At 38.1% G+C, this 12,907-nt stretch overlaps 1 protein-coding gene across 1 annotated transcript in view; it reads left to right on the top strand.

Moving 5' to 3' along the window:
- The window catches only part of LOC127652850 (protein tweety homolog 3-like), a 76,489-nt gene that overhangs the window by 7,839 nt on the left and 55,743 nt on the right, over nt 1-12,907 (top strand). The window contains exon 2 of the mRNA XM_052139259.1: nt 9,119-9,288. Within this exon, the coding sequence (XP_051995219.1) occupies nt 9,119-9,288 (170 nt within the window). The remainder of the gene's footprint in view (nt 1-9,118; nt 9,289-12,907) is intronic.

The following is a 12,907-nucleotide window of genomic DNA, read 5'->3' on the forward strand; positions in this document are numbered from 1 at the left end:
TTTTTGGTATTCAAAGTCACACAGTGCACTGCTAGTCACAGCAATAGTATCATTATAATTAATATTTGACAAAGAAAAACACTTAAGAACCTCAAAGTTGTTTATTAAAAAATGTATACAAAGGCAAATATGCCGCGATATATATTATATTAAAGATATAAGAGAACTTGCGTAAGATTAAATGCAAAGACCAAACAATGCAGAAATATGGAATAAATTATGAAGACAATCCACATGAGATAAGATCATTTTAAGGGGTATGCAAGGGAGTGATGCTGCATCATTTGGATATGTTAAGAGAACCCATATGAGATTTTATTTATTTATTTATTTATTTATTTATTCAGTTTTTATGCATTTGATGCAAATGAAATAAAAATCCTCAATGCTGGTTCAGGATTCCCTTCTCAAGTTACTTCACAGCTTCATGTCGGTGTTCAAAACATCTTTCTGTGCTTTAGTGCCGCTGGTTTTTGTAACTGCCGCGGCTTCTGCGAATGATCTAAAGCTTATTTATTATTGGTCAGGACATTTCTTTGTTGGGCAAAAAAAACTAAATCGACATACTCTTAAAAAAAAAAAGGTTTGCTTCGTTGACCCGCTATTCGGCATGAATGTTCGCTCGTTAGGAATCTAATGTTTTGTTTCAAAATGTTGATCGCTTCAGAAATCGCACCGACCATATGCGTTTGGTGTGCAAAGGCCTTTGAGCTGTGGGAGAAAAGGTATTTTAATACTGGAAAAATTACACAGCAACTTAAGGCTCTATTTCAGATTGTGTAAATGGTATCACACTTTAAAGCGACATGGCCAACCATTAACGTCATTGACTGATAAAGAACCTAGCCATTTATACGCCTTTGTAAATGACTGGGAAAACGAGGACCATGATACTCAAGCAGCTTGCACAAAGAGTCTGTTCTCCGTACCATTTGTCTTGGAGTCAGACCGCACACAGTGTATGATAACAGACAGCACAGCTGAGGACGGGAGGAAGAGGACACCTGCTGTCCATTGAATAGCGCTTGTTCACAGGATTGGAATTAACTAGAGATGCCATGTCGTTTAAGAGTGAAGCTCACTCTTGATGTCACAGTTGGGGGGTTTCCTTGATGCACTTATCTGTGAACTTTGTCCTACTTTTAATTTCAGCTAAAATTTTTACTTTAGTCTATTTCCAAAAAAAACAAGGCAGTCTTATTTTTTGTTCATGACTATTATTTATTGATACCGCTGCTTAAAGATTCAGTTGTCTGTGACTGCTGGGCTTGTAGTGAGGTCTGAGACCACTGGTTATGATTGGTTATATGGTTAATATTGCTCAGTAGTGTCAAAAAATATGAAGCTGCAAAAGCTGCAAAAGCTAATGCATGGGAAATTAGTTCAAGACATCTTTCGCACAAGAGTTTACCAGCACAGTTGGTGTTAAAATGTTGCGTGTTCTGACTATCATGATCATTGAACTCTTGAACATCCATGTTTTAGTAATATTTTTTTAATAATAACATGTAATTTCTGTGCCAATAGCAGCACCTAACGGAATTGCGATCTGTTTGTTTGAGTGGCACAACTAGGCACAATATAATGTTAGCACACCCAATGACCAGAGTTTGGGGCAGAGTTACCCATTTGCCCCAAACAATGGCAAACAGGTTTGTCCAAAAAATACAAGTGTTTGAAACTTCTTTAAAAAAAAGTTGTTATATTTGCCATTGTGTTTAGTGTCACCATTGGGTATAAGACTTCTACCTGTTTTTTGATTGGTTATCATAGCCTGACAGACAGCTCATTAATCTTTGGGGGCCACCATCAAGTCTGTGAACTCTGTGAAAGTATACAATATTATTGCCTATTATTATATTTTAACCTCACCTTTTTACATCACTAAACCCTTGTCCTAGACTATTAATGGGTATTGTATTCAGAAAAGGATGTCTCTCATGTTTAACTAAGGCCAGGGCTGTGGGTGTTTGAGCAGTGTTTTGCACAAAGACGTTGTGGATGAAAGCCAAGCATTGAAAGGAGGTGCAGTCAGCAGGAAGATGGATGAGACTGGAATTCTGGGTTTGTTTGGGTGAGTACAGCCCTGCCAGCGAGCGTGGAGGGCACACACGGCCAGTTGAGCATTGCTACTGGGTAGACTGCTACAAGCTTATAAGCCTATGTAGTTTTGGGAAAATATCTATACATGTTATAGATCACACATTGAGTCAGCAAGGCAAGAAGAGTTGGGAATATATAAACTATAAGCAAACATGTTATAACAGAACAGACTTGGTGTTTACTATAAGTGTGTATGACTTGAAACATGTGGTTGCATTCTCATATTTAGTCTGAGGCAATAGGAAAAGCTGCTTTACTAAATAATGCCTAACCATGTGTTTCTTTTTCTGGTTGCAAAAACCAAAGTTCTGTCTTAACAGATTTTGGTGGAGTGTTAAGAGTATTTCAGTTGAAACAAACAACACCAACATTTCAATATAAATGTATACATTTTGGGATGCCAAGACAAGCCATTACAGAATGACTCTCACCAATGATCTGCTCTGCTCTATCCAACTGTACCTCTGGAGTGCTCGCATGTCAACCAGGCTTCCTTCAATACCGTGGCACAGACCAAAACTTTTGACAAAAATGACTAGCTGCATTGACCTAACCACAGTAAAGATGAGCTATCCATGGTCTTTACAATGCTTATGGTCTTGAACTCTAAATATAAGGGCAAGTACAAAAAAGGCTTTAAAGTCTGGACCTCTATGACTTATGGACATATTATGGATAAAGTTTTCCTACTGTGTAATAGAGTATGTGTTCTGTTTGAAAGATATAATATAAACTGGATAAAAAATATTATGGGCTCATTTACAGAAATTTTAGGGGGAGTAAAAACATCCTTTTATCTCTGTATCTTTTGTTGTTGACATCAACAACTAAAACAATGCCTCTTGATACATGCCTTTACACTTGAAAACATTGAACCAAACTATGCAAGATGAGAGAAGATTTGACCCAGGCTACAATAAATACAGGTGACATTTTTTTACTGTGTTGGGTCACCAGTTGATGTCCAATGGAGGATGCCATGACGGCTGGACCTGACAGAAATTCTTTAACCACTAGATCCATCCAGATCTAAACATTCCTACTGCATCCATGTTAATTAGGATTTGACGAGCAACTGAACACTGACAAACCATAATTTTGATTAATTTTGAAGCTTGATCTTGCTAGTTGAAGGCAGAAGTACTTATAATTTAGGTTGAGAGGATGAAAATATTGTTAAATATTGATAGAAGCCAATATGTGCAATAGTAGTTGGAATACTGTTTTGACTGAATAGAAAGACAGTAATCTTTGCCTAATATCTGTGATTTTTTTTTTCTTTTTTTTTTTTTTTTTTTTTTCAATGTTTAGGAGTAAACTAACATGAAGATGGCCTCAAATCTAACAGACAGACTGCACAAACAGACTGGACCCTTCAATTTCTTGGGGTCTTTAGCCACTCTCTTATTAAAAACATCAGACTTGCAATATTCTCGTGCCTCACTGGCTAAAGTTACTGTCTGCTAGTTGTGGAAATATGGGGTTGAGCTCTGATTGAAGTGAAAATTTGAACAAGCGTACAAGCGTTTCCACTCCCATGCCCACTCCACAGGCTGACTGTGTGGGAGATTAGAGGGGGGGAGAGTGCTGGAAACATTTCCATTTAGTTTTTTTATTCTAGCCCTGGTGTATGAATTATTTGAGTAATTTCTGCTTGTCATGACTTTGTTTGGAGCACAGGAAGCGAGATCAGGTAATGCAGCTAATCTGTTTTGTCAATGTGTTTGCATGGTGCGACACAGACTGACAAGGCGGTCCTATCATCAAGCCAGGCAGGATAATCACAAGCTGTCTCACACTGTGGCATGCTGCCAATAAATGAATCACATGGTAGTCTGGTTATAAAGGATTTGTGATGTGGCCACTCATGGAACAATGTAAATGCAAACCTTTATGAAATATTAATGTCTCTGTTTTCATTTGACCTGTTTCTTTTGATCTGCTGATCCATTTCTTGTATAGTTTACATTTTCAGATAGGTGTTAACAACTGACTTCCTGTGTGTTTGGGGGAGGGGGGAGTTATAGCCATACAATGTGCCTTCAAAGGCTGAAATGCTTATAACATCCTCTCTGAAAGTGTAAGGGCTCGTCCTCAGAATACTGCTGGTTTTACAAGGAAATCTTTGACCTAGATTTGGCCCCTTGCTGTTCCAACCACAAATGAAAAGAGCTAAACTTATTTCCATGACAATGTGGAATAAATGGCTCTCTGATGGGAAAAAAATTAATGGAAAGGGATGCGCTGGGATAGAGTATCAAAATGTACAATTTGGGATTTAAGCATAAGATTTTAAGTTCAAAGTTAAGTTAAGACCCTTTTTAAATTCAAATATTAGTTTGACAATTGAATAACCTAGTTAGCTTTGCATTCAGGGTCAGTTTGAACCTAGTTATCAGCCCAGATTTGTTACCATTAACACTGACTACAATTTGTTGCAACAGAGCAACCAGAAATCTTTCATTTTCAATAAAAGTTGGCGAATCGACGCGACCTGAGCAACAGAGACTGTTGGCGATATGAAATATGTTAAACGGTCTACTTTATGCAAATGAACAGAGGTGCGGCAAGGTATCGACTACCAGATGGATTGCAGATAGTGAAGCTTTGAAGATACTCCTGCTGATACGATTAAATACTGCATTTGAGTTGGAATTCCTTCTAGCAACCAACAGAACAGTGATTTGGGCTCTATAGCAAGTTAATTGTTGTCATTGGGAACACCCGTAACAGTCATTTGTAAACAATGAGAGTTTCCAAGAATATCACAAATTCTGATTCTGGCCTAATAATTTGTATTTATTTCATTGTTCTGGCAGTCTTTTTGTAGTAGAATGCATTTCTAGTAGCTGCCTGTCTCCGAATATATAGCTTTCGGTGAGCATTCTTTGCAGCTCACAATACATCCGCTGCAGACAGATGAATGTGTCTTTGCATTTAAAGGTTTTGTATTAAATAAAAATGGATAAATACTTCAATAACACAATGAAACTCCTCCTTAGTCATTACCTTGCTGAAGTGGTAGGCAGATGCCAAAAGTACATTGCTTTTGTTGCCTCTGCTGGGTGGAGCACATTGAGATTCCATGCATGTAGAATGCTTCCTTTCTCTGTAACATTACTGGATAAAGGGTGGTGAATATTTTGCAAATATCAGCATGATGGCCTACAGCCAGGGGAATTTCAGCACATTGACCTTGTGTTTGAAATTCTGCTGTTGTTCTTGGGCAGTGGTATTGCCCTCAATGGTTTCTCTATGTAAGGCCCAATTCAGCATATGGAAAGAGGGAGATCCATTAAGATAATCTTTTGAAGATTGCAGTCTGTTTAGAAAAGCTGAGTCTGGGTCTTTTCCTGCCACAGATCTGTTAGCAGCAAAAGGAGAAACGTGGCAGGATTGAAATCTCTGTAATTACAGTGACCTGCTTGGCACGAGTTCTCAGAGGAAGCATGAAACATGGGGGCTTTGACTTTCCAAATGCTTTAGAAAAGGCATGTTAAATGCAACATTAAAATGGATTCTAAGCTTTTCTGTCTGTGACATTCCAATACTGCCCATGGAGAAGGCTAATGTAATGTTTTTCTTGTACTGCCATATCTTTTGGGAACTAATTTCAGAACATTTGCTGTGCTGTCCAAATTTCTTCACTGAAATGACCCTCTCATTACTTCTGCTGTCTTTTAAAAGTGCAAATGTTTCAATTACATTATATTTAAGATGGAGGTTTTGTTGAAGGGCACAGCATTCTGCCTGGTACACTGCAATGATCTAATGGGTTTTGCAAAAACTTGGTTAATCTCATTCTATAAACACATTATCAAAGGTTGTTAACTATGTGGTTCTGGCAATAGCTGTTATTCTTTGTAAATGAGGGTATTTAAACACTGATTCATTATATCAAGAGTGCTTGCTGGCCAATCTCCCAGATGGGCTTGGAACCAAGTCACAGATTTACATCATCCATCTTTATTTTTACCCATCATCATCATCATTCACACCACATTTGTCTCAGAGTAGCTGTGTTACACAGTTTTATTATTGTATTGGATACACTGGGTTTTGACGTGTTCTTGATATTGGCTTGAGTCAGACATGACCGAACATGATGTTGAGTGACTCGCCCATTTTAGATGTTCTACTGATTTGCCTTGTGAGTTTGCTGAAATTATCAATTGAGAACAACTGTTTCAAGAGAACCATTCATTGACTACTTTCGTAAAACAAACCAAAACAATATTCTCTTGGCCTCTGTTACGAGAGTTTTTCTGTTAAGATAAAGTCAAAATGTTATTGTTGTATACATGTCTGTTGGTTTGCTCACCTGCCAACATCTTAAATGTTTGGTCATACTAGACTTTGCTCTCCATTCACTCCCATTAAAACACATCCAAACATAGGAGACCATAAGCGTAAGCTCATATTGAGAAATTTTGCATTCAGTTGTGGACAAAATATTACATTTGGTGAACTCTTACCTGTGAATCTGGATGATGAGAAGACATGTGACCAGTAGAAGATCAAAATATCACATGCTGACCTTAGCTCAATACAAATAATACACATTTCAAAGCTGCATGCAAGTTACATCCATATGCACAGACTCCCTCTGATTCTCCAGAGACGGCACAAATTAAGTTTAGATACGACTTAAAATTGTCTAGTGAGATGTCAGCCTCAAAAGAATATCACTATCCTGCATCCTTACCAGTCAACACACTACCCTCACTGTCTGCCTGATTTTTGTGTGATGTCATTTTGTTCTGTTGATTTAGATGATGTGAACACAGGCAAAGATTCAGAAGAACTCTCAAAAGATCCATTTCTTTTGATATGCCACTATGAATAGTGGACATTGTGCTTTGTTCAGTTTTTTCACAGTCGATACAGTAGACTGCTTTATTGCGTTTCTAATATTAGAACACTGTTTATGATTCGCCCTCAGGGACTGGATTTGTCTATTTTTTATTTTTTTTTTATCTCCTATTTTCCAATCACACAAAATTGTTAATCGGAAATTAAATAAGACATCTTCACAATATGTTGTGGAATGCCACCATGGGAAACAAACTGCTGATCAGTTTCAAGTGCGGATTGACCATTTTAAAGTGCGTTGCTGTGTGACACCTGACCTGCCTTTGACATCACTCTAATAAATAAGCTCCACTAACAGTCTATATTAATTGTTTGGTTGTATTTTCCCTTATTGGTGTCAGTGCAATTTAAATTATTGAAGTGCTGATATATTTTAGCCAATGGTGTTGTAGTCTCAGAGTGACAGATTTTTGAATAACATCATACAGACCCTGACCTACATGTTAAATGACCAACTATTGTTTCCAAATGTACTGATAAAAAATTTACCTTGACACACTGAAGTTGTACAGTCAGATTAGAACTTGAGAATCACAATTTTTGTGAGCAATATGCACAGTGTGTTTGGGAAACCCTTTTGAAAACGGTCATTATTTTTGCAAGTCTACTTGTTGCTGCTAGCAGTGCTGAGGTTACACACCTCAGATTTAAAGAACAGTCTGAGATTAATGACTCCAAGCCAACTGAACTCAAGGAATTACTCTGAGACTAAAAACAAGCAGAACTAAAATAACTGAGCAATGTGGCTGTTAATAAAAAATAAAAATAAAAATATTTTACAGCTAATGCCCTTTTAGCATTACTGAATGTGCATTTAAGACTTTCCTGCTCTTCCAGTCTGACTCGCTGGGCAAAAACCTCTACTCTGGGCCTTTTGAATTGACACAATGGTTTTCCCAGCTCTCCTGCGATCACACACTGTGAGATTGACAGACAATTTGGCACAGATTGAAAGCCATATGGAAACTATGCAATTTTGGAGATTTTAAATGCTTGCATAAACGTTCAGCGGGCCCATGAAGATTAGCTGTTAGAATAGCTGGCCATCATGGGTCTCTGTATTTGAACTCATCCCCTGGTAATCAGGGGCACCAGAACTGGGTCTGTTTAGAGGAATTTGAATCCAGACAATCTCAAAGTACTTAATCCCTGTGAGGTTGTCACAACAAGATTGTCAGAGTGAAGTGTGTGTCTTTACCAAGAATAGCTCTGTCCTCATTGTACACCAAGCTTCCCCTGCAGGTTATTTGACATGCAAGCTTCAGTGGGTTATTCAGCTTAGAACAGCCCTCTCCAAACACAGTTATGAGGTGTCTGTTATAAGGTTAGTCTTAGTCATATGAAAACCAAAGAATTATAAAACCTTAGGTGAAGTGGGTCAGAAAGCTGAAATGAACAGTTAACACTAATAAACTTGTGAAATTGTGGGTTGAGAAACAAATTAAATAATTAAATGCGTCGTCATATGGTTGTTCTGTTTATGTCGAACAAATAAAGTCGTCGTCACACTAGCTGATTTTTTTTTCCAGCGATTTTTTTTATTTTTTTTTTTTCAGGTGTGAGCTTAATTTACATTTATTGTCTAACAGTAGATGAGAGACAGAGAGTGCATTTGCAAGTCATTAATACCTTGACCATCGGGACTGCCTGATGCTGCAGATTCCCAGCACCTGGAAAAGCACATCAAAACTGTTAGAAAATATCTTTCTGTCTCGGGGACGAGCTCTAGTGTTCACGTCAAGTGACCAAAGAACTTCTTATTTTACTGAAGAACTGACAAGACGTCATGCTGATCTGAACATCCATTTGCTTAGAAGCTCACATTGAGTCTGTTTACCAGCACTTTCATTAACTGATTATGCATAATAACACAACAATGTGTATGGTCTTGTTAAATGGTTTTCCTTTATTGGGGAAATAAATGGTTTTAGCATAAAACGATCAGCACAGGTACATATTTACCCATTATCCCGATTTTGCTTTGACTGTTTATGTTTTGACATCAAAACCAGGAAATATTCAAGATTATTTCAAATCTAATTTAAACTGGGTTTCTTTTGTTGTCTGTTTTCTTGAATAAAATGATTTTTGATGCATGTTAATGTGCTCATTGACCTCTCTCTACTCCTCTCCTTTCTTGCAGTCCATCCTGCTGCTGGGTGGTATAGCTTTGGCATGCTTGGCTCTGGACCTCATCTTCCTCCTCTTCTACTCTTGCTGGCTATGCTGCTGCCGCAAGAAAAGTGACGAGCAGCCCAACGCAGACTGCTGCTGCACGGCCTGGTGCGTCATCATCGCCACCCTCATCTGCAGGTGAGTCTAGACGTGTCCTTTGGTCCCCTGCTAGTGGGTGTGGTCATTTGTTTTGACATCATCACATTATACCTGGCAACGGCTTAGAAACATGACACATGTAGTCACTTGTTTTAGATCTATTCACCTGTTCATCTTTACTCTTTCTAACTGCTTATGTACTTTGCTTTCCTTCAAGATGCTTTTATCATGTCTTCCCCAGCTAGCAAAACCCATCCTGCTTATTGGAGTGTAAAGGAAGTAATGGTGCGTTGTAAGAAGTAGGGTTGCAGGGTTTAATTTCTGGAAGGGAATTATTTTCTGCACTAATCTCTCTGTAGTTCATTTAGAGATGTACCTAGGTTATGGTGATTTGAATTAACACTTTTGCCACCACTGGCTGCAGGCAGGGGTTTCATTCGCCTTGTAACCCCAGATGAGGCTACTTTAATTCATAATTGGTGGCAATGGCAAATGTAAGGATTATCCTAGAATACAAAAATATAAATGTATGCTTATGAAATTGCAGTGCCAGTGTGCAAATGCAGATGTGAATGTTTACCCGGTGCACTGCATTTTAGAACAGTCCCTGATTATAATGCAAGTGCCACTTTTAGAATGGTCAATGAAACAAATATTTGACAGCCAACCCTTATGCAATCTTTTGCTATTGATGTTTGTGAATTGTGAAATTCAATTCACTACAGTTCCTACAAAGTGTATTGTCTCCCAAAAACTCCATGATGCAAGTTGATTTCCCTTGTCTAGACTGACATTTTTCTCATATAAGTACTATCTGCAGGGGTTTATGATTATACAAACAAATAGTTTGATGTACTGGTTATGTATACTTCCTCTATTACAAGTTACATTTCACACTTTCAATGCAAATGTCGTATCCGTAATGCTAGAATTGCTGAAGGCAAAACATATTACCAATGTAATCAGTCATGATTAATTTTGATTATTTCAATGTGACTTCATGATTTATGTCAAGATCATTTGGATGTCTCATCTGTACTGCATTGGTATGAAGCTTTTGTCAATGATAACAACTGGAATTTTAAAATCAAATTGAGAAAAATTTGTATTCAACTCCTTGATAATTTCCTCTGGGTCATTCCACAGTTGTGTGTTTTATTGCTCTGATTAGTCAAAAAAGAGAAATCTATTGACTGGTTAGTGAAATTTGCTGAGGTAAAACATTTTGTCATTGACTATATTAATAATCAGTGTTTGTCAATTGAAAACATGATAAACTGCAGAGTAAAGTGGGTTTGTGTATAAGAAAGACATTACTCAAGACTAAAACAAGTGTGTTTCTGCTGTAGTTCACTCTTATTTTAATCATTTTTCTGAATCGACCATTGTTTGGTTTTCTTTTAAGTGCACTAAATGAATTTGTGATTTTTCAAGTTGCATGAACGCAAACCATTTGAAGGATTCATAATCAAATGGAATTGACAATGGTGGCTTTTGTTAAGATGATTTACAGAGCGAAGTGGTAGGACAATGAGAGAAAAAACATTGGTGGGCAATTTGGGGCCAAAATACCGTTCAGCCTGACATCCTGTCTCAAAGGTTTTTGGCATTATAACCATCAACAGAGATTTACAGAAAAAGACCACCTCCCTTTTCCACCTACATCCCTACATCTCTTGACCGGTCCTCTTGTTTTTGTCCATGTTAACATGCGCTAACTCTTCAGGGAGCTTTTTGGTGATAAGAGAGAGTCTGCTTTGTCTTTTTATGGCCCTCTTGTTCCCTTAAGGTGTTCATGCCTGAATTGTCTAACAGATAGACAGTTGAGAAGATGATAGTCACCTTGAGTTACACTTTAGCCAGGAAATCTTGTCTTACTCTTCAGTACATGGTCTGTTCTTGCAACAGATAAAGCTGTAAAAGAGTTCCAAGACCATGGTAAAGCAAACAAATGGCACTTTTCCACTGCACATTATGGTTCGACTCGCCTCAACTCTACTCGCTTTACTTTTCAGAGCTTGCATTTCCACTGCAGTTTAGTGCCCCTCAACGTGGGTGGGATTATATGCTGATTGTCATATTTGCGCCTCTACTGTCATGACATCATCTTAAACACAACACAAACTGAACAAAACAATAACACAACCACTAGCTGTTAGCTACTAGCTCATTGTGCTGCATAAAGCAGTTGTTGCATGGTGATTTTTCACAAATGTAACCATTAAATTGGCCTGGTTGTTTTAAGTTTTTTACCTTTTCCCTACACTGTTGGTTGGTCCGGTGGCAGCCGTGTGCGGCCAAAAGCTGAGACACTTCCTGACTTTTTCATTTTGCTCATCGCTAACGAGTGGACCATCTTCACCTCGTTTATTGACTGCAGTGTGGTTTTGCACACAGCCATTACTTTTTTCACAATTCGGAAGTCGTGTAAACAAATTATACTGTTAACGCTGTTGCTAACTTTAAAACTAGCAGGTTGATGTCACGTGTCGGAAATCCAGTGACGCTGGTAGGGACGATTCTCACTGACCAATCAGTGATATGCAGGATTTTTATGTCACATTTAGTATCGACTCTGCTCACTTGGAACCTCGACTGAGGTGGTACCATCAGGTACCAGGTACTGTCCACAGTGGGAAAACCCCAAAAAAGCGAGCAGAGTCGAGTTGAGTTGTACCGTGCAGTGGAAAAGTCCCAAAAGGAGTGCTATTGTGACTTCCTATCTTTTTAAGGTCTAAAATCATAATTTTCATTATAAAAGAGCTCAGAAGCCTTAACTCATGTTGAATGCAAAAAAGAAACTGGAGTACATCAAGTTCTTTATTGCTGTTGGTGAGTGTATTGGCTGACAGGGAGGCACAATGGTGTTGTTGTCAGCCTTGACTTTGTTGTGAGATGAGCACTATGCTTTGCTTTATTGACTACTCAGGTCTGCAGGTGAATAGCAGCACTTTTTAGTAATCTACAGTAGTATGTGTTGACCTGCACAAACCTGCACCTGCAAAGACTTTAGGTTAAAATTTATATGAATGTATAATTTAGTTTTTTACAATTGTAATCATCTTTAGGATTATGGTTTATTTTAAGTGGTCTATATAGTCTCTCAGTTCATATGAGGCCTTAAAAGCTACATGCATAATAATGTTAATAGAATTTGTGATTTTTAAAATGGTTTTACATAGATTATAGCATGTCACACCACAGGACATGTCAGCTACCAACTTGCACAATTGCGCAGCTCCACAGATGTGCACAGACTTTAAATGGCCATGATGTTCTACACATTCCCCACCCATTGCTTGCTTGTTTGCTTCAGATTTAGTCTAAATGATAATGGTTTCAGCTACAAATGGAGAACTATAGAGTACAGTTGTGTGTTTCCAACACATTCTCACCCCGACTCGTCATGTTTCATATAAAAACTCCATTCTGCAGAACTACAGATTTTACCCCACAGTCAAGGCAGAAAATGTAAAAAGGGTGTGCAGATTCCATGTGGGCAAAAGCTTCATGAATATGAGCTAAAGAGTTTTATCACACATCCTCTCATTTTTTCTTTCAGTCTGTCTCACACTCGCAGTCTCTGTCTATATGACTTTTACTCTAGTCCTTTCTCTCTCTCTCGCTCTCTCTCTCTCTCTCTCTCTCATTTACTTTC

Source organism: Xyrauchen texanus, chromosome 12 (genome assembly GCF_025860055.1).
Source record: "Xyrauchen texanus isolate HMW12.3.18 chromosome 12, RBS_HiC_50CHRs, whole genome shotgun sequence".
NCBI classification, from domain to species: Eukaryota; Metazoa; Chordata; class Actinopteri; order Cypriniformes; family Catostomidae; genus Xyrauchen; species Xyrauchen texanus.